Source organism: Phyllostomus hastatus, unplaced genomic scaffold (genome assembly GCF_019186645.2).
Source record: "Phyllostomus hastatus isolate PE091 unplaced genomic scaffold, TTU_PhHast_1.1 phas_scaffold_216, whole genome shotgun sequence".
In the NCBI taxonomy this organism is placed as follows: Eukaryota; Metazoa; Chordata; class Mammalia; order Chiroptera; family Phyllostomidae; genus Phyllostomus; species Phyllostomus hastatus.
Window position 1 is genome coordinate 2,226,484 of NW_025334018.1, and position 21,940 is coordinate 2,248,423.

General features: G+C 54.7%; 1 protein-coding gene across 2 annotated transcripts; it reads right to left on the reverse strand.

The window, feature by feature from the left end:
• Positions 1 to 3,547: 3,547 nt before the first annotated feature.
• On the reverse strand, positions 3,548 to 20,611 carry BCAN (brevican). Of its 2 annotated transcripts, none has more exons than XM_045817249.1 (14): positions 20,475 to 20,611; positions 16,503 to 16,614; positions 15,462 to 15,836; positions 14,967 to 15,141; positions 14,563 to 14,690; positions 13,660 to 13,953; positions 11,417 to 11,650; positions 10,238 to 10,873; positions 6,678 to 6,785; positions 5,935 to 6,093; positions 5,275 to 5,357; positions 4,764 to 4,908; positions 4,307 to 4,497; positions 3,548 to 3,979 (listed from the first exon to the last, which is right to left on the reverse strand). In XM_045817249.1, the coding sequence occupies exons 2-14, from the start codon at positions 16,591 to 16,593 to the stop codon at positions 3,857 to 3,859; spliced, it is 2,742 nt and encodes a 913-aa protein (XP_045673205.1). In that variant the 5' UTR covers positions 16,594 to 16,614; positions 20,475 to 20,611; the 3' UTR covers positions 3,548 to 3,856. The 2 variants fall into 2 exon arrangements, with proteins under 2 accessions (XP_045673205.1, XP_045673204.1); XM_045817248.1 differs by lacking the exon at positions 20,475 to 20,611 and adding an exon at positions 19,648 to 19,747.
• Positions 20,612 to 21,940: the final 1,329 nt, after the last annotated feature.

A 21,940-nucleotide genomic window follows, 5' to 3' on the forward strand; every position in this document is an offset into this window, starting at 1 on the left:
AGATCCCACATACACCTCTCTGGTTCTGTCCACCCTCTTTCCAATCCAGTACCCCGACACCCAGCTCAGCCTTGCCTTTTTGCTAATATTCCAGAAGCAGTAGACTGTCTCCTGCTCCCCACTCTTTCCCCAAGCCCATTATCCCAGGCTCTGCAACATGGGTGTCCCTCCTGCCACCTAACACCCAGCCTTCATGCAGTAGCACCAGCCCCTCTTGCCCCAAAGGGATGAACCCCAGGTCCCAGAGTCCCAGCTCCTAGAACCCTCTTTCCCTCTATAGTTTTCTCCTCTCCCAGCTTCAAACTCCCTTCCTCTCAGACCCATTCATTCTCCCCACCCCCGACTCAGCTGTGACTCCAGAAATAAACAGAGGCAGAAGCCAGGGGCCACTGTCTAGGAACCACTTCCCAGCAGCTGTGGACTCAGCTGCTGATAAGCCGGAGCCTCAGGGTCCCAGGAAGGGTGGCTGGGAGACTGCAGTGGCAGTGGGGAGCTGCCCCGCTGGCTCTGGCCCCTCCTCCGTCCTCGGAGGCTCCATCCTACCCATTAAGGAGAACACCCCTCCTGGTCCGCCTCACTCCTCACCCATGCTCCTTCCCCATCTCCTCATTTCACCTCTTCTCTGTCTTCCGCCTGCTTTTCTCCCTCCTGAATCACTTGTGTCTCCTGGACTCCTTTCTTTTATATTCATTTTATGTCAGAGAGAACTTCAACTCACCCTGATGGGGAAACTGAGGCACAGAGAGACATCCCTTGTCAATGATACTCAAAGTCCCTAGATGCCACTTGGAGTCCACAGAACACAGGCCAGGTGGCTGTGGGCTGCTCCCCTCAAGTGGTCCAGCCCAAGGTGGTCAGTACCCTTCCCTCCATGAATCAGATATCTAAAGACCAAGGAAAACTGCCGGGGAATAAATGCAGGGCCCACAGACCCACCCACCAGACAAGTGAGTAGAGTTGAGTCCCTCAGAGGGGCATTTTCTCACATCCTTCTTCTTTCTCCCTCTTTTCTTTTTCTCCTCTCCTTCCCAGCCCCTTCCTTGTGCTCTGCCCTGAATCTTTCAGTTCTTTCTTCCCAGGAGGAAGGAGGTCGCTTTGTAGCAGGCAAGGTGGAAGTCAGATCACAGGAAGGACATCTAGTCTGGGGAAAGGGGGAGAGGGATCTGAATATAGCCCCCATGGAAAGCCCTCCCACACACAGGTGTCTGATAGGCTGAGCATTTTTGGAAGTCTTTGGGTACTGCTGTGTCACAGCAGGCAGGCAGGACAATGGGGTCCTTTTTCTCCCTGCACAGGAGCAGGCCCACAGACAGGGCCTCGGGGCTGGGACAAAAGGCCCCAGTGAAGTCAGGGCAGTGTACAGGATTGGGGGTGGGGAGGCAGGGAATGGAGGAGGAATAAGGAAGCGGGGTGTGGGTCAGAGCAGCCTGGGGGGCAGCTGGGACCCTGGCAGTTGAGGACCTTGGAAGGCCCACCTTACCAGGCTCTCAGGCCCTTCTGCAATGCCCAAGCCCCTGACCTTCACCCAGGCTGGACCTCCCTCTTCCATTTATACCCATACACTCTCTGACCTCCCTTTTGTCCCTCATTCCCAGAGAACAGGAGACCCTGGGGGGACTCCATTTTAGACATGTGAGAAAAGCTGGGGGTTTAACCACATATCCAGGGGCTTGGCAGGCCTGTGCTCTGTACCAGAGACAGAGGCAGATACAAGTGCTCCCCTATTCCAGCTTCCCAAAGACACAGACTAACACTCCATGAGGGGCCAACTCCCCCTGCCCAGACCAAGACAGGCCTCATTCATTCTCTCTCTCTCCCCAGGCCAGGGCTGGACTCTGTGCAGGGTGTTGAGTCACCCCTGGTCCCGCTCCCCCTTCCCCAGGAAGCCCAACAAAGCCAGAAGGTTTCCGTTTTAGGAAGCTGTGCCCAAGCAGCCCAGCAAGTATTGGGAGGGGAGAAAGGATTCAAGTTCCAGCTCTCTATCAACTTCTGGACTGCTCCTCATGGGCAGATCAGAGAAGACGGTGGAGCCCTGCCTAGTGCCATGGGGGAGACTCAGTGAGAAAGCACTGACTAAGGGGGCTGGGAAGCCAAAGCCCCTTCCAGCTCACCATCAGGGTCTCACTGGGAAATCCAATGTGCTACCTAAATTCCATTTCTGTGAGGATATATTCTCAGAGAACCTCCCTTAAGAAGCCAAGTACAGGCACTGCCCCTCCTGAGCCTTCTCTTCTCCAGGTGCACGTTGGAAGGCCCACCTCAGTTTGAATCCATTCACGAATCCAGCTAAATTCCCTGACATGCCTAAAAATGCAATGAGTGAGCAACTGAAAGGTAGTACAGGACAAAGTGGGGGTCTCCTCTGGTCCCCAAATCATCTTATTCCCTGTAGCTCCTTAAGAAACAGCACTACTCCCTAGCTGTGCTACGCTGGTCTGTATGGAGAGGGCCGAAGGTGGAGCAGGTGAGCCCTGGGGTGAGAGGAATGTGGTGGTGGGCGGTCAGAGCTGGTGTCCCAGAGACAGCTGGTCTGGGGTCTGTATCTGGGGTGGGGAAGGTCCAGGAGCTGGGCGAAGATGGCCTGGGAGAGCCCTTGTCTCTCTTTGTCTTGCCTAGCTGTGTCTGGGTCTTTCCCCATCACTGGCAGCCTTTTGTTTCTCTGGAATAAGAATTGCCCATGTGAGTGAATGTGGTGCCACAGTGGCTACAAGCAGGAGTGTGTGCACATGACAGTTTGCACACGTGTGGTTAAGTGTGAGGATCTGCAGTGTGAAAAATCTGCAAGATTCACCCCCATCATGGAGACAGATGGCATTCTGACACACTTTACCATAAAGCATAATTGTGTGTACTGCAATGAGGCGTGCACACACGCAGCTGGTCATTCTGTCTCCAGTTCTCAGAGTGACCTCAACCTCCGCTGACTCACTGTCCCCAGGACAGTTCTGCCTGGCCGGAAGCCTTACCCGACCCCTGCCCGCCCCACCCCAGCCAGCTGCCCCACTTCCAGGCCCTGGACAATTCAGAAAAAAAGATCTCAGCGCCCTCTGGTGGTATCCTGGGACTCCTCCCTCCCGGCTCCACTCACGCACGCGCACAGGGCGCGTTGGAGTCGACATGCTGGCCGCTGCAGCGCCTTCTGCTGGCTACAACCTTTGAGACCTACAAGTCATTTCCCAGAGCCCGGCCCACAGAAGGGCTGAGGCTTCCTCCTTGGCCATTATCATGTGTCCTTATTCCTGCATTTCTTTCTTGTCTGCCGGAAGTAAGCTCTCCTGCAGTCTAACCCCCAGACTGGACACTCCAGCTCCTTCCAAACACCCTGATGCTGCTCCCTAACCCCTGATCCCATGAACACTTACTGGCAGCTGCTCTGTGCCAGGCACTATTCTATCCCCTGATATTTTGGGGATTTCTCTGACCTTCACAAACCAATAAACCCAGAAGTTCTATTTATCCTGTGAGGCTCGTCCCAACACCACTTTTCTCTCTCTCTCAAAAGCATCGAACTTGCTTGGGCTCAAATGCAGCTTTATTTCCTGCTGGTTTTACAGGTCTGCTATCCTGCAAACTCATTCCTTTGGAAAACTGAGAATGAGTGGACATAGAGCCCCCCAAAGGAATGGAGGGGACAGGATGGCTGGTAAGGAGAGGGCAGTTGAGGCACTTAGGGGCAATGCCCTGAGGGAGGAACCTGATGCTCAGTGTAGGGGTCAAAGGGCCTAGGCTGGGCTGGAGCTGCCCAGGTATTTCCCAGAAACCCCTTCAGGTGCTGTCACTTGGACTCCAGTTCCACTGGTCTTACGTTGTCACTTCCCATGGTGGGGCATGAGGGCCGTGCTGGGGGCAGCAATATTCAAGGCCTTTCCCTTTGGGGACCTGGAACAGGCCTAGAAGGAGGGGTCAACAGTGCCTTCCAGCGCCCCAGTAGCCTCTCCTGACGTCCTTCTGGGGCCTTCAGTGGGTGTAGAGCTCGAGACTGGAGAAGACACACACACTCACCCTCCACCCTGGACTCCTCCTCCTCTCTCTTCTCAGAGCCTGCTCTGTGGCGTTCTTGCTCCTTGATGCCCGACCTCATCAAACACTTGCCCTGGCTCAGCTCTTGAGGGCCCAGAGCTTGGCTGAGCATTCCGACATCAGCACTGAGTGGAACCCCAGAGCATCCAGCCCACCTCCTTCCCTTGGCCCCAGAGACAGTCAGTGATTACTCCAAGGTCACACGGCCAGTGACTGACAGAACTAGGATTGGAGCCCAGTGCTACTGTTGGCCAGTTCCCCACACCCGCCTTTGCCTGGCACTCACAGGCCTGGGGGACACACAGGAGATTTGAGGGTGTTCCCAGCGACCATTCTCCTGGCAGCGGATCAGTGGCATGTTGCGCTGGGCCAGCCCTTCCCGACACCGGTAACGAAGCACTGTGTCCACCTCATAGCGCAGCCGTGGGCGGCCAAACACTTGAGCCAGGGGCAGCTCCGGTGGTGACCCACAGGACACTGTAGGGGAGATACAGTCAGAAACGGGGAGCCTGGCTTTATGAGTGATGATTCCCAAAATAAGGATGAGGAGAAGAGCAGTGAGCCACAAGTAAATACAAAAAAGAGCAGCGATTCTGAGTGGACCCATCTACTTTTATCCCTCCCATGATCTTGGCCTGGGACACATTTCTAACTCTTCTCTGCAGCTCTGCACCCTCCTTCCATACACACATCAGTTGCTGGGTCCCGAGCCCCAACCCCTTTTCTCCCCTGTCCACCCTCACCTAGCCCCATCTTGCAGGTGTAGGACAGATGGTAGTTGCAGGGCACATCGCTCCATTGTCCCTGATCATGCCACACCATGACCACGCAGTTCTCTCCTGACAGGAAGTAGCTGTCAGGCTGCCCAGGGTTCCAGTTCTCATAGAGCTAGGGAGTGTGGATGGAGGAAGTGGTGAGGAGCTCCGGCACAGGAGCCCTGTAAGGATGGACTTGGAGGGCCTAGGAGAAGGAGAGATGGGAGGGGCACGAGAGGGAAGGCTAGGGGGTTGTGGAACAGGGGACCCTGGGAAGGGGAAAAGAGAGGTCAGGGGCTTTTTGGGAGTAGGGATAATGGAACCAGAAGAGAAAACAGAGGGACACAAAGAAGGGAGGGGGGACCAGGGAGAGAGAAAGGGCATGGGGAAAGGAAGGAGCCAGACAAAGGAGAGGAAGGGTTGGGGTTCTGGGGGGTGGATGCGGAAATGCTTCGAAGAAGCGACCTAGACAGCTTGAGAGGCGGCGGGAGCCTCTCACCAAGGGGACGCCATCTGACCACAGGAAATCGCCTTCGATGGTCCTGTCATTGAGCCCAATCCACTGGTACTCCCGGTATCGATCTGGGAAAGAACCGCAGGGGAGACGGTGTGCAGTGAACTCTGCTGCCAACAGAGGGCGGCCGTTCCCAGGGATCGAGCTTGTCGGTGTGACAGCCGGAGTCCTTCCCGCCACCCAAGCTCCGCGCTTCCCTCACTCCACCCTCTATACATGGGCCTGATGGGAGGTAGGGACGTGGTGGATGAGGGGGAAAAAAAAATATCACCCGGGTTAGAAAAGGGAAACTCTAGAAAAAGAGTAAAAAAGTTCAATGAGGTCAGAGTGGTGGGAAGCAGATGGAGATAGGAGAGCTGGGAGGTGGGAGCCACTGAAGGTGGCCCCTGAGCCACCGCCAGCGGATGCGGGTGTTATATCCCCCTCGAACCTCAGCCTCCCTGCTTGAAGTCCCACCGCCCACGTGTGGAGTGGAAAGGAGAGAGAGAAAGAAAAGTGAACTAATAGAATGAGGTAAACAAGTAATAAGTACCTGAATTAATGAATAAGGGTGTTAATCAACACACTCACTCATTAATTAGGTGATTAATGAGTGAGTGTGAGAGAGCAGGTGACAGGGTCCCCTCCCGCCCATCCCCAGCCCACTGTTGATGAAGTTCTGTTCCTCTGGCGTGCTGATGCTGGCCAGGTGCGCGCCGTACATCCGGCACTGGGTCTCTGCCTCCTCCCAGCTTCTCCGTGTAGAAAAGTGCTTGTAGCAGGCGCCCTGGAAGGCGTCCCAGCCGGGGCTGCAGAGACGGAGGCCTGGGGCGCAGAAGGTCGGACAACTTAGGCTGCAGGACCCGCGCACTCACAGGGGCCAGGTCACCAGAAAGGGTCTTGGCCCCTCCCACCACCGCAGCCTGAGGGGGCGTGGCCTAGACAGGAGGGCGGTGCCAAAGAGCTAGTGGGGAAGGAGGGAGAGGAGGAGCCTAAAGGAGTCTCAGCGCCGGGGACCTTGATGCCTTTCTTCTCCGGGCGACTGGGGACCAGGGTGAGGGCTGGGAGTCCCGGCCTGGGTCTCTGCCGGCCTGAATCCTAAAAAAGAACTGCACCTTCCTGTCTTCCCAGGAGAATGGTAGCTGGCATGTATTGACTCCAAAATGCCAGGAGTATGCTGAGCACTCCTCTCACACGAAGCCCCTGAGAGAGGCATTTTTAGTTCCACTTAACAGATGAGGAGATTGTGGGTAGGGCTCAGACAGGTTATATGATTTGCCTAAAATGGGATTCATCAATGACAAAGCCAAAACCAATGCCCTCCCTCCTTCCTCTGGAGCCAGCATGTTGTGGCCGGGTCCAGGCCTCAGATCTACCCCTACCCCACACCAGCCCCTAAACACACTCACCAACATCGCATAGGTCCCCCCCATAGCCAGGCAAACATAGGCAGCGGACCCCCTCCTCCTCCTCCAAGCAAGTCCCACCATTGAGGCAGGGGCTGGGGACACAGTCACCTGAGGGGGGAGAGAAGTGAGGTGGGGGGACGCAGGGGGCACAACTGTGCTGCTTGAGTCCTGGAAAGGATTCAGAGAGCCCCCGCCCTAACACTCTTGTCCTGGGAGCTATCACAGCACCCTAAAATTTCTCCCTGGAACCTTCCTGTGGTCAGAGCCCAGCCCTGAAGTCTGGATTTCTCCCTACCCCTTGGGTCCTCTTGACACGCACCCAGCTTCAGCATTGGCTCAGCTCTGTGCTGGCCATTGTTCTGTCTACCAGCATGGGCCCAGTCTAACAGGGCTTGGCGGGGAGTGGCCAGGAATGCCCTCGGGATCTAGTCCCAGTAAGGAGAAAGATACTGGGCTGTCAGTCATGACGTCTGGATACTTGTCTGGTTCCTAGCTTTGTTGGATGACATTGGGCAGGTCACTCTACCTCCCTGGAAGTTTAGTCCCCCACTCTGCTGTTTTTGTGCAGGTCTCAGAATAGTTCTTTCTGTACAGTCAAGGTGGGCTGTGTTGAAGTGGAGGACAGGAGAGTCCCCAGAGCCATCAGTGAGTGTGGCCTGCCATTTACTGCTCTTGGGACCTGATATTGAGTGGAGGGGAGGTATCCAGATGGGAGCTAACCATTCCTCCTGCTGTCTACTGGGCAGAGCCAGCCCCAGGAGCTGTGAGAAAAGATCCAGTACACTTCCCTCACTCTACACCCCATCCCTCTCCAGGCTGAGGAACGAAGCCTCAGTGGCTCTCACTGTCCTGCAAAGCTGACCCTACACACTCTCTCAACACCATCCTTTGCCTCCCCTTCTTATCCCCACAGATTCTCCCTCCTTACCATACTTCCCTTTCACCCTCTAGTTCAGGCTTTCTTCAAGGTCATCAGTCTAGAAACTTCTCTGATGCATCTCATTCCCTCCTTCTGGCTTTCTCTTCTCCAGGCATTCTCCTTACACCAACACCCGCCCTGAAGGCCTGTGATCTGCTGTCTGGATCCAGCTCCATCTGGCTAGGCCATCTGCCTTCTCCTCTGAACTCTCTCTCGAGAACCTGGGGTTGGAAGTGGCTGGCTGCCCTTAGGCTGAGTCTGAGTACTGGAGAGACTGTCGTATTCTACTCCTTTCTGGTCCTGATGACCCAGGGGGAGATAACCCCACAGACTGACAGGTCAGGGTTCTCAGCCCCAGGCAGTAAAGTTGACCCTGGGCAGGACCCTTCAGACCATGGCATCCACCCCTAGCTGCCAAAGCAATGGCCCGCAATGAGTCACTATGGCCCAAGATCCCAATGCCTGGTAGGGATCAAAGCAGAGGTGGGGGGTGGAGAAACTGGAGCTGATTCAAAAATTTTTGCTGGGCTGATCTAGCTGTTTTGGGTAAAATGAATCAGCTGTTCCAGCAACGCTCTCCCGTCATCTCCCTTCTTGCCAATAATTCTACCTACACACCAGGGCAAAGCAGGATAGGGGAGATGTTTTATTTAACCCTTTAAGCACCGGTGCCCACAGAAGGTAGAAGTCCTATAGCCCTCCCCAATTCCTCACATTTTCCTGGTCCTTCTGTTGTCCTCTCTCCAACCCTCTAGCCCTGGAGGACAGAAATTCAAACTTGGTCCCTGGTGCCCCACCCAGGGCATAGGTCCTTCTTCCTGGTTGAACCTGAGCCAGGACAGGCAGAGTGGGGTAATGAAACTCCTCTTGAGACTTTCTGGTCTTGCTTTCTCCCCTTCTTTGGGCCAATTATTAATACACAACCAGAAAGTTTTTTCTTGCATTCTGCTGCAACAGCATCCAAGAAGACCTCTCCTCGACCACCAGGTGGGCAACTAAGATACTGCAGATACTATCCATTGTGCTCCTTACCCCCAAACCCCTCCCTAGCCCACCAGCACTGAACTCCAAGGCCAGCTGGGAAGGAGCAAACAGTTGACGTGTGTGAGCTTGGATGTGATGCAAGGACACCTAGACCACCATAGGCCATCTAGGAGAGGGGGTCCTGGGACTGAGGGCATCTTAGCCTTCTGCAAAGCTCTCCATTGGGAAGCTCAACCTTCCCTAAGCAGGTAGGGCTTCTCTCAGACCTCAGAGCCTAACTCTCCATTTCCCCACCCTCTACACTTCCTTTCTCCCCTTGCCTTCTGACCTGTGTCTTCTCTAGCCTTAAGGACTTTGAGGTCCTTTGGGTTTATCGAGAGTAAAACCATTCTTTCTAAGGGGTGGGGTTGGCCATTAGTGCAGGGGTTAGTGGAGGAGGGGGAGGCTATAGGCCAAGGTTTGAAAGTTAGATACAATTCCCCTGCTGAGATGCCGGGGTAGGGAAGGGGGGTGCATGGGCCCTGGAGTACCTGGATACCAGGAGAATGCATCTATGGTAAGAGGACTTTTTCATCATTGCTCTGTATATGTGGCTCTATGTGGGAGCCATTGAGATGGACTAGAAATGAATACAAATGCATACACACACACACTCGAGGCTGTGAAGGTTTCTTCCCACCAGAGTGAGGGACCACACCTCCCAGCACTTGCACAGACTGATGGACAAGGACTTCTCTGGGGCATGTGTACAGTCAGATTTGGGACCTCAGCAGTCAGGAAGGAAAGTGGAGACAGGCCTGAGAAGGGCAGGGTGAGAGAACAGCAAGGGGCTGTTAGATTGCTAGGACAGAAAATGTTCAGGCTGAAGATGAAAAAGGAAGCAAGGCAAAGAGATACAGAAAGAGAGGGGGAGAGGCACAGTGTCAAAAAGAAGCATCAAAGAGCTATCCATGATATGAATCCAGGGAATTCAAGGGGCAGACAGCTGGGAGTGCAGACAGAGGGTGCCAGTGTTTTGGTTATAAAGCAGTTTAATAGAGATTTATTTCCAAGGCTTGTTTTCCACGAAACAATTGAAAAAATACTTCACAGAAGTAGTCGCTTAAGGCTCTGTGGGATTAAGGGCTCTCCTGGACCCCAGAAGTTGAGAGGTGGGGCTGGGGTCCCAGGCTTCCCTGATATCAGTGGGAGGCGACTGAAAGAGATGGCACACTGAATGGGGGAAGGGAGCCATGGGAGACTGTTTTGAGCCTTGAAGAGGGCAACAGGTGACAAAGGCACCCTAGGGCATGTGGCATGAGGGTGCTCTGTGGGGTCACTGAGATGTGAGTCACAGGTGGAGAGCCCAAGAGCAGGAGAGTCTGAGGTGGTCATTGGCGGGGCTGGGGTAATGGGGTGAGGATTTCAGAAACAGGGAGAGAGTAGGGGTCAGGGCACTGGGGGCCACAGGGTAAGGAGTCAGAGCTGGGATGGAAGTTACTTGGTGGGGTTTCCAAGACAAGAAACCCACAGGTAGAGGTGGGTAGTAGAATAAAGGCCAAGGACAGGAGATCTGGGGCAATGTTGGGTTAAAGTACTACAGGTCAGGTGATCCAGAGTTGCAGGGGAAGAAAAAGGAAGAGGAGGAGGAGGGAAGCTGAGCCTTGGGCAAAGGTACCTGATGAGGGGGCCACGGCCACTCCACCATGGCTGGCGCTGTCAGTGGGCAGCACTGGCTGGGTCTGCACTGGGGTCCCTGCTGGGACAATTCTTCCAGAATTCTCTTCAGAGGGGGCCTCCAGCTCCCTGGTACGCTCGGGGGCCTGTGTGGCTGGAAGCAAAGCAGGGGCATCCTCGGAGCTCCCTGTCTCCTCACTCTCTCCTCGAGGGACCCCAGAGAGCTCAGGACCCCCAGACTCTTCCCCCACCTCTCTTGCTCCAACTGGAGTGAAAGGTGGAAGGGATGCCAGGCTCCCTTCCCTGGGAGTGGGCAGAGTCTCAGTTGGTGGTCCCAGGACCCTTGGAGGTCCGGAATCCTCTGGCTCTCCATTGGGAGGTGGTGATGCACCAGGCTGTAGGACTGCTGATGACTGGGATGCATGAGAGAGTGACTCCTCTAGGGCCAGCTCAGTGGGGAAAGGGTCCGGGCTGCTGAACTCGCTGGGCCAGGCCCACAGGGCCTCATCCTCCACCTCCTCCTCTTCTTCCTGCTCCTCTTTATGTTTCTCATCCTTGTATTTCTCTTCTTCCTCCAATGCTTTGCTTTCCTCTTCTGAGGACCCCATGGGAGGTACAATGGATTGGGTTTCGAATTCTAGGCAAAGCACAGATGATTCAGCACCAGGGACAGCACCCGCCAGGGGACAGGAAGGGGAAGGGGAGGAAGGCTGCTGAGGAGGGTAAGGCCCAGGGGAGAGGGAAGAGCCAGCACTGGAGGGAAGCTGTCTTTGCTCCACACCAGAAGAATTTCAACAGGAGCTGCAGTGTCGAGGCAACACTTGAAAAGCCTCTATGAGCTGTCATTAGCCTAGGAAACATGGTCCTTGCATCTCCCTCTCCTAGTCTGTTAAAATTATCTAGTCTAGTTTGGATTGATGAGGGAGAGATGAGACCAGACAAAAAAGGCCCATTGTTCCCAGAGGGAAGCTCCTAAGTCCAACCTCCCCAGACCCAGAGAGTTAGGAGTGGAATGTGCTGGAAAGGCTGAGATTGGAAGAGGAATAGGAGAGATGCCTTACACCACTGAGCTGCTGAGAAAGAACAAGGCAGTTATGCCTCCATAACCCTAGAATCAAGCTGGGCTTCTGCCCCCAACCTCTCAGATGCAGACCCTCCCGGGATGAGGGATTTGAGTTACCTTGAAGTGTCCTAGGGGCCTCTGCTGGGTCTTCTGGAGTGGAGCTTCCACCTCCTACATCCTCCATGATGGGAATGGAGTAGATGGCTCCTCGGGACTCACTCTCCACAACTTCCTGAGGCAGCTTCAGTTCCTCCAGGGTCTCTGTCACTGTCACAATGGCCTCCAGTCCATCAGAGGCCAGGTCAGAGGTTGGGTTGGAGTCCTCAGAAATGGCAGAGGGCTGGGCAGAATCTATTGTGGGAGTTAAGTGACAGTGGGGGGAGTTAAATAGGTGGCTCTGTCTTCCCAGGTAATGACCTACATGTGAGGGTTCTGGGTTTAGATTCAGTGACCATGGAATTCTCACAGTTCTCTCTCATCTTCCCTGTGAAGCATCCATGGAAGCATCCTAGGACTTCATCACTCATTCCTCAAGCATTAAGCAAGTGTCCACTATGTATTAAGCCAAGCATTCTCCAAGGCATTGAGAATACAGTGGAGAGCAAAACAGCAAGCAAAACAGCAAAACAACATTCCTGCCCTCATTTATATTCTAGATACAGATAATAAGCAAATAAACATATATCATAATGTTACCATATAAAGAAAAAATAAGCAGAGTAAGGAGATAGGATGGGAAACACTGCTGTAGATAGAATGGTAGAGAAAAGCTCAGGGTAGAGACCTTCCCTTGAGTAAGGGATGGAGGCAGAAGGGTGGGCAGAATGGCCTCAGTACCCTGGGCTTTGAGCAAGGGGCAAGAGATCTCAGTTACCCCAAGACTTTTGAAATGGAAGGGGACAGGCTGAGACCAGCACAGGAGAGCTGAAGGGCATAGGGAAGGAAGAATGTCCAACAGTCAGCATCTGAGGATCTCAGTGCTGAGGCAAGAAGGCAAAGGAAGGGATCACCCCACCCTCCCAGGGTCTGCTCCCTTCAAATAATCAGATTTTTAGAATAGATTACCTTGTCTCTAGGGAAGTAAACAAAGAGCAGAAAACCAATGAAGTAAAGGTGGAATTGGGCTAAGAAAAGCCCCGAGGGCCATCTGTGCTCAGCCAGATTAAGCAGGACAGCACGTCCTGCCCTCGTCACCTGCTCCAGTGAGCCCTGCTGATGCCAGCCAAGCAAACCTGTGCCCTTGTCTCCCTCTCTGTCCTCCACCTGCTTGCAGCCACCGTCACCTCCTCCTCTCCTCCTCCTCCTCCTGATTCAGTTACTCCCTCAATTTCTTTTCCAGAACAGTGCTTGGCACATAATCATAATCAGTGCAGAGAAGTGTTAGATATCATCATCATCACCATCATCATCACCAGCATCATCATCACCCTTGTTCCAGGAAGCCCTTTCAGATGGACCTGTCTTCCTATAGACTTCACTTCTCTATCTGTCCCCACACACATCCCAGATCTGGAAATCTGTCCAGTAAAAGTAATGCTTTTCTCTCAGTCTCTGCTCATTCTGGGAGCAAGATGTCTTGTCTTCCATCAGATTGGGGGCTCCTATGGCAGGAGCCTTGTCTTCCCCCTTCAGACAAGAGGATCCCTGAGGGTAAAGGCTGTTTCTTCTCCCATTTCTGCTTCCAGCCCTTGTACAAGTACTGCAGGCTCAAAATTGGGGTAAGGACTTCAGACACCTAACAGCAATTCCTCCCTGATTTTTAGTAACTCCTGGCCTGAGCCCTGTGCCCCTGGGGGTCCCAGGCACTACCCACCCCACATCTCCCAATAGAAGATGTGGGCAGGAAGCCATCTTTACACCAAGCTCTCCTCAACAACCTGTTCCCTATGGAGGAACCTGTGTCTGTCCATCAACATTTTGTGGTTAAAGATACAATACCTTCAAGCTAAAGGTTCTAGAAACTCTTCTGAGGGCTCTTGAGGGCATTTGGTTAATGAGAGCAAATCATTCATTGGATTCAAAGACTGTTGGTCATCTCTGCTCTGCTAATGAGCTGACCAGAAATGGAAACATACTTGGTAGTCCAATATGGGAGAGGCAGCTTTGAAACTGGAAGAGACAAGGCATGATGTGGAGGGAGGCAAGAAGATGCAGAGAAGTGAGTGCTCCTTGTGGCCACACAGTGAAGCCAGAGGATGTGACCAGAATCAGAACCCTAGGTGACAAGCTGAGCATCACCCAAGTCTCTTTCAGGCAAATGGCAAAGACCTGAGAGGAGCTGCTTGGAACTGGGGTAGGACTTCAGGGCTGACTCTGTGTCTGTGAGGTTGGTCTCAGTCCCTTCAGGACAGCAGGCTCACCTCTGAAGCAGTAGACGTTGAAGCGGCTGTGCTTGTTAGGGAAGCCGGTCTGGTTGGGGAAGAGGAAGAGAGTCTTGACACCAGGCAGACCCCCACCACAGCGCTGGCTGGGCGTGATGATGGGGTAGCGCACACTGCCATCGGCCAGCCAGCCTGGGCTGCAGCGGTCCAAGCCACCATCCCACGCTGCATACAGCTGGCCCGTGGTGGCAATCTCTGCTCCCCGCTCCTGGCAGTATGCCCGTGCCTCCTCCAACGTCAGTTTGTCTGGGGGAGCACCGAGGAACAGCTCTCCTGGTAGAGAAAAGGAGGCTGGGTTACCAGGAAGCTGGTAGCTCCTTCTACTCTGGGTTCCCACAGAGATCCTGGGCAAGCTTCTCTCAGCCTCAGTCTCGTCATGTGTGAGAAGGAGTCAATTATCCCACTTCATATGATCAAAATCTAAATAGAAGCTCAGAATGGATATTATTGCTCAAAGGAACCTGGCTCAAGTTCCTCATGCTGAAGAAAGAAAGAAAGAAAGAAAGAAAGAAAGAAAGAAAGAAAGAAAGAAAGAAAGAAAGAAAGAAAGAAAGAAAGAAAGGAAGGAAGGAAGAAAGGAAGGAAGGAAGGAAGGAAGGAAGGAAGAGAAAGAAAGACCTAGAGATGCTAGAGATAGAGAGATGCACAGTGGATGACAGCAGAGTCAAAACACAAACTCAGTTTCCTACCACCTGCCTAAGGCTTTGACCATGAACTTGCCTCTATGACAGTGTTTGGAAGGAGGGACATCTATTGTTTCCTTACCCCTGGGTACCCTCTTAAACACATGAGGGGCAATAGGTCCAGCAGAGGCCCCTGGAGGACTCATGGGCAGCACTAGATAAAGGGCTTGTCCCCTGAGAACCCCTCAGCCCCAATCACCATTTAGGTCTTCAGCATAGCAGTAGACATCATAGAGGTCATCCGGATCCACGACTCCATAGTTCCGGACACCAGGGAAGCCATCCATGTCTCCATAACAGGCCTCTCGTGGAGTCTGGATGGGATACCTGGGGAGGGAGGACAGATGCTTTCACTAGGGAACCGTCCCATGGTGACTGTCCCAAATCACATTGCTTTTCAATGCAGCCAACTGTCCTCCCAACTCTTCAGGGATGCCCACCTCCAGGGCAGGTCCTCACCCATCCTCTGAAGACCAACTTCATTCTCAGGAGGCAGGGGGCCCTTTATGGCCAGCTTGAGGCAGCAGGCAGCCCCTGGCAGGACCGGAGGCCACAGCTACCTCAGAGACAACTAGAAGCTCCTGGTCCACAGCTGCAGCTCACCTCACAGTCTGGTCGGACAGCCAGCCAGCATCGCACTGCTCATAGCCCCCAAGGTAGGCTGCGTAGAGCTGCTCCGGGGTAGCAATGCGGGCTCCAATGCGAGCACAGGCCTCCTGGGCTCCAGTGAAGGAGAAAGCATAGCGGGCAGAGCCTTCCCGGTAGAGAAAGACAACCCCTAAGGGGCAGAGAGGACCCCTGAGGCATGTTGACTCTGCACACCGGCCTCCCCTCACCCTTTGTCTCACTCATCTGTCCATAAAAAGTAAAGTCCAAATTATGCTCACTCTACAGAATGAGGGGCTTAAGTTAGGCTACAGGTAGAATTTCCTTCACTCAAGAGAGAAAGGGGGCAACAAAAGTCTGTATCTCCTGAGTCCTGTTCCAACTCAGTCTGTGTCTTTCGGGTGTGTTCGCTTCCCCCTCAGACTGTAGGTTCCATGAGGGCTGGAGTTCTCCCCTCCCTCCAGAAAGTTCTTTCTGTCTCCGACCTCTCACCTTTGACCTTGACCTCCACAGCATCGCTGCTGTCATCTATGCCGTGCTGGACCTCGCAGCGGTAGATGCCTGAGTCGTTGGGCCGCAGCTCGCTCAGCACCAGGGAGACGTTGGTGAGTGACGCCGGGTAGGCGGGCAGTGCCACGCGGAAGCGGTAGGCCTCGCTCACCTTGACCCGCACTCCCCGCGCCACCAGCACCTCGGCCTCCCGGCCTCCCGACAAGAAGGTCCACTTGACCCGCGGGGAGCCCAGCACCGCCTGGCGGCTCTCCGGCGGCAGCAGGTAGTGAACGTGGCACGGAATGGTGAGGGTGCCGCCCAGCACGCCCTGCAGCGGCGGGGCGCCGGCGATGCGCACGCTGAAGGCCCGGTCCTCTGTGGGGGGGCGGGACGGGCTGCAACTTCTTCCCTGGATCCTTCAGGTCCCAGCCCAGGTTTCCAAGCCCCGCTCCAGGATCCCTGCCGCTACACCCCAGGATTCCCCGGCCTCGTCCTTGGGTTTTCCTAAATATCCCCAACAACCTAGGCCCGGCCCTCAGGGTCCTGCAAACCCACCTCTAGATCCCTAGACTGGTCTCCAAAGTCTCCCAGTCAATTCTGCCTCCAGAATACTGCTCCTGGATTCCTGCACCCCACCCACAGTCTTCTAACCCCGCCCCTGGGTCCTACAACCCTGTGCTCAAAATTTTTCAGTCTGTTCAGAATCTCTCCTACCTCCCCCTATGTTCTGCCTCCCAGCCCCTCACCCTGTCCCAAGGATCCCCCACCCTCCACCCCTAGAGGCTGGCAGCCTTGCACCTTGTGCCCCTTCCCAGCCTGAGTTCCCAAGCTCCAAGTTTCCACACCCTGCCAGGGACCCACAATTCATCCCTTATTTCCAAGGGTCCTAGCCCAGACCCTTCCCCACAGTCCTCCAATTCTGTCTCCTCCTTCCTGAGCCCACCAACCTGAAAGATGTTGGTTAGGGCAGAACAAGAGGCCTCTTCCTACCATAGGGAAGATGCAAGAGACAGAGAAACTGACCTTAAGGGGGTTGCTTACCTGAGCTGTCCCTTTCCAGAGCATCAGCTAAGACCTCAGGGACCCAGGCCAATGTCAGAGCTACCAGCAGAACCAGGAACAGTGGGGCCATACTGCTGGCTGATGGGGGGGACTTGAGGAAGAAAGACTGGGTTAGACCTCAGGATGGACTTATCCTGGCTCCCTACCACATCCACATGGATTCACACGTATCCTGGCCCCAGCAGCCCGCTGCCTCCACTTCACCATTAACTGTTTCTGATCCCTGTCTCCCCACCAAGGGATTCTTTTTCAGAGCCAAGACCTCGGTTCTAGTCAACTCACTGTGTAACTTAAGGTAAGTTCCTTACCCTCTCTGGGCCTTTGTTTTCTTACTTGCAAAAGAACACCATTACTGCTACCTCACAGTTTGTGATAAGGCTGTGTGCTTTGATAATGCTTTATATCTTTTTAAAAAATCCTTACCCAAGGACATGTTTATTGATTTTAGAGAGAGTAACAGGGTGGGGGAGGGGAGAGAGAAAGAGAGAAACATCAATTGGTTGCCTCCCTTACGTGCCCTGACCAGGGATTGAATCCACAACATTTTGGTGTACAATATGACACTCCAACCAACAGCCACCTGGCCGGGGCAAGAATGCTTTGTATCCTAAAGAATCCTGTACAAATATACAGCATCCAGCACACAGTAGGAACTCAGTAAATGCTTATAGCATATAGCATGAATGATGGGTGCTATCACACTTAGTGTTCCCTCTGCCCCTCCAGTGTCAGATTCCTTCTTCGAACCCAGAATCTTCTCCTAACACAGTATCTTTTGAAACTTTCCTTCTTGTCCCTTCCTCTGTGAGCACCATAGTGACCTGGCCTCCTAGACTGAACCCAGGCAATGCACAACTTCCCAGTCCAGCCCCTCTTTGACCACCCTCCAGCCCACTATTACTTATAAGGAAACTCTTCTTTTTACTCCCAGCAACCTCCACCCCCATCCTTGGCTGCCTTCTCTTTTCTTCCTCTTAGCCTTTCCTTTCTGCCTGGCACGGGCTTTCCCACCGGATCTCCTGGCTTGGAAACCAGCTGGGACAAAGCCCCTGTCTCTGCCAGTCTGGCCTCCATCCAGCCTCTCCTTTCCCCTACCCTAACCCTGGGCTGGAGGGTGGGCTAAGGCCGGTGGTGAGAATAAATGGGAGGGGCTATCTCCCTCCTGCTCTTGGCTATGAGAAGTGCTGTGAGAACCCAGAATATGCCTCTGAAGATTTCAAAGCATTTACACTGTCGTAATGGAGGGACAGGTCTGTGGTACTGAGAAATGGGGCCCAGACAGGAATAGGGCTGACCCTAGTCCGCAGTGAAGCCAAGTCAGGCACCAAGCCAATGTGCCCACTGGAGGGAAGTCTGCAGAGCGTGTGTCCAATGTCATCTTTAATGGTTGAGTTAGACTTAGAAGACCATGAGGACCCAAGTCTGTCATGGAATAGGCCAATGTTGCAGCAGGAGGGATGATTAGACTTCAGGCAAGACTCACTAGAGATCAGGCTCATTCCCCCTAGCTACACGTTCCCACTTCAGGCCCCTTGTTCAACCCCCATCCTCCCTGCCTTCTCAGGATCAGCCTTCATACATTTTCCTGAGCCTGAGCTGACGAGAAATCCTTGTCTTCTCCCAGATTCTCCTGGGGATGTCTCTGCACCAGTGAGAACCCCTTCTCCCCCACTGTGACTGGACATCATTTCCTCAGAGTCAGAGTAGGGGGAGGAGTGGCGGGGATCACATGCCCAGGGCATCTCTCTGGCCTTTGATAGGGCCAGATCAGAGGTGCTGAGACTGCCCTGGGCAAGGGGGGACCTTGGGAGGACTGTTTTCTAGGGTTGGGGAGGACCATTTGGCTTAAGCAGCCAATACCTGATGGTGCTGGGGAGACTTTTGGCCATACTCTTGAGCTGTGCCAGGTCCTAGGCCAGGCCCCTCCCTGGCACCCTCTCTCTCCTTTCTCTGGGCTGGAGCTGGTGCCACTCAGACCTGACTCCTAGCTCTCTAATGGGTGGCCCTGAAACCCATATAGTTGGAGCCACTCCGGGACCAAGGCCCCTTTGTCTGCGTCTAGAAGGTGGGGGAATGAAGGGAGAAGATCTGAGGCTTGAGGACCTCGCTGCCCTGGAACACAGAAGGTTTTCCACCCCTGCCTCTAGGAATGGGAGCCACTGGTTGGAGAGGGTGGCCTTAGTTGCACGATTCTCACAGAGAGCTCTGCCACTCCCACCCAACCTGCCACTAACACCACGCTTGGCCCTTAGCTCCTTCGCCCCTTCTTGATATAGTTAGGAGTCCTGAGAAAACTGAGGCATTCCTCGTCCAGCGCCAGACTCAGACCCTCGGGCCCAGGCCTTGCCTTCACCCCACACACCAGCCCACCTCCATTCCATCTTCTCGCCCTCCAGAATAGGACACACTACTCCATCCCTAGCCTCAAGAACTCAGCAGTGTTCCCACCCTTCCCTTCGATGCCACTCCATCTCTCAGTCCAGCGCTGTCTTCCCTGCTCTAGGGTCTGGATCTCTGCCCTTGTCTTGAACTTCCCAGGCTGTTCAGGAAACTTTCCCCTTGTTACATTATCATTCCTGTCTGACCATAGCTGTCCCTCTCCCTCACAGGCTTCAAAGACCCAATTCACAGAGAATCAAGAATCAAGACTGGTCTGTGTGTGTGTGTGTGTGTGAGAGAGAGAGAGAGAGAGAGAGAGGGGGGGGGGAGAGAGAGAGAGAGAGGGAGAGCGCCAACAGGAAACAGCCACCATCTCCATGCTGAATGCCCTCCAGCTGGTGGCCAAGGTGTGCCCCATGGGACCCGAGCTCCAGGGCTCAGCAGGATCAGCTGGGATGCAGGGGAGGCCAGAGCTCAGTTCCCAACAGGGTGGATGCTCTCAGCTGCCCCCTTAGTGGCTATGTGAGCAGCAACAAAAACTTACAGGGCCTGCAGGAGTAATTGCAGTAATGGTATAAATAGTCCTATTTACTGGAAGCACAACTAATAATGCTGTTAGCAACATAACCAGAGGAGCTATTGTAGCTCCTCCTAATAGAAAGTCTGAAATGTGGATGATGCTTTCATCAATGGCAAAATTAGCCACAACAACGCAGGCACTGGTAATATTGTGGGTAGGTCTTACTGGTATCATCTGGAATAGAAGCCAATGCAGATATTAATGGTGATAACGAAACTGGTGGCAGATCTCTTGGTCCTGTGAGAGCCACGTGGAAGAGCTATTCTGGAAACACCTCGGGGGAGGGAATTTCCAGCTCCTGGCAGTTCTAGGAAGGAAGGCAGGAGTGGTACCTGACCCAGGCCTCTTGCTAAATGTCTCAAGGATATCCTCAACTTCTGGAGAAATGCTGTTTAGGCGTTACACTGATGAGGAATCCAATGTTCAGGGAGGTCAACTAACTTGACCAAGGTCACCCAGCCCGTAAGTGCCAGAGTGGGGTGACAGCTCCAGTGGGCGTCGGGATCGCCTGCTACAGCGGCTCCTGCGGGCTGTCCTGCGGTCTACGGGGGGTGCCCGCAGAGGAGGGGTTGCTGGCCTCGGCTCCTCCCGAAGTGCTGCCCGCACGACGCTCGGAGTCGGGGGCTGACTCAGACCTCCGCCACTCTGCCCCTGGCAAGGACGGAGATGCAGCGTGCAGCAGGGAGGACGCGAGGACCGAGAGGGGCGTTCCCATTAGCCCGCGGACTCCGAGGCAGCTGCAGGTCCGACTGCCAGCAGCAGTGAGGGTGCCAGCGGCAGAGAACGAGACGGCACCAGGGGCCGTAGGTGCTCCGGGCTGGCCGACCACGGACCTCGCCGAGGCATCGGGGATCAGCGAGTTGGGTGCGCTGGAGCCTCAGAGGCGAGGGCTGTGGGGTGCGGGGCACGGACCACAGGGCGGCCGGCGGGCGCTCCCTTCTCTCCCCCTCCCAGGTCCGGGGCACCCGGGTTGCGATCGCGATCGCGCTCACCTACTAGCGGGCGGCCGAGGCCCGGGGTTGGGGTACGGCACCGCGAAGTTTGTCGTCTTCTCCGGGGGTCTCAGCCAGGTCCACAGCTCGGTCTTGCAGCTGCGTCTGGGACTGCGGCGGGGACTGCGCTGGCGCGAGAGGCTGGGCCCGCAGTGTGCTCAAAAGAGGGCGCCGGGCCGGCGGTGCACAAAACCCCCTTTCTTCCCCCCCGCCCCGCCCTGCCCTTCTCCGCGGCTGCCCCCGCCCCCTGGCCCCGAACATAGGGGGGCTCGGGAAGGTCAAGGGACCCGCTGCCTTCTCGGCGTTGGTCCCTGGCGGCAGTAGAGAGAGCAAGGACGACCGAAGTAGGACATCCTTCTCGGGCTGAGAAGCCGAGAACTTGGAATGGGGAGGGAGGGCAGGAGGGGCGGGGAGGGAGCGGATGATGTTGCAGCTGGAGGGATGGAAGTTAGACAGCCGGAGGGACTTCCCCGTTGGTCAAGAAGATAGAAGGAGGGACTCAGACTTTGATAGTGGGGAAAAGGAGGAAGAGGGAATGGGAAGATTTGCTCCTGGAGCGACGCCACACACACACACACAAATGGGGGAGGGAAGCTCTTTTTTGGAGACAGGTGAGGGCAGAAGGCCTTATTTACCTCCCTAGAGGAAGTTCTGATTAGGTTTTGTCTCCTGTGGTGTTCCCACTCTCTGAACGGAGGAGAAGCTGGCTTTGCAGCTGGAGGGATGAGGTTAGACAGCAGATTCATGAGTTAAGCAAAGCAAGTCAGGAACTGTCCAGACATTGGCAGAGGGAGGGGAGGGGAATGGCGCCGTGAATGGTCGTTACTGCTCATGCAAACCAATGTGCAAGATGCAGGGGTTGCTGGGAGCCCAGGGCCCCCTGGCCAGGGCTGTGGAAGATGAATGTGCAGCCTGGTGCCAGGAGGTGGGCCTTGACTGCTGCCCAGCCACTGGGGACTTCGAAGTGCCTGGAATACCAATGAAACCCCCTCCCCAGATCCAGGGCCTCTGCTTCCCTCTTCTTTCCCAGGCTCTCTTTCCCCTCCCTCCCTCCTCCTCCCCACCAGGACTCCAGGCAAAGCCCCTGGCACGGACAGTGGGCAGGATAGCCAAATGCCTGGATTCTCTCCCTGGTATACCAGTGGTAGTAGCATCGAGGAGAGCTTGTAGGAGGCTTTTATCCCCATAATCTTCAGGAGCATCCCCTAAATATCCCAAGGAAAGTGAGGTGCCTACAATGCAAATGCAGCCCAGGGGCAGGGTCCTATCCACCCGTCTAGACTTTACCCAAGGGCCTCCTGTATGGGAATTCTGGACTGCTGTCTACCAGATGCCCCAACTGCCCCATTCACCCCCGCCTGGGCTTCCAGTCCCAGTGCTGTGGACTAGGTTCCAAGGGCTTTGAGAAGCTCACCAAAAAAAACTCCTCCAACCCTTGAGGATCTAAGGATGGAATTTTGGCCCCA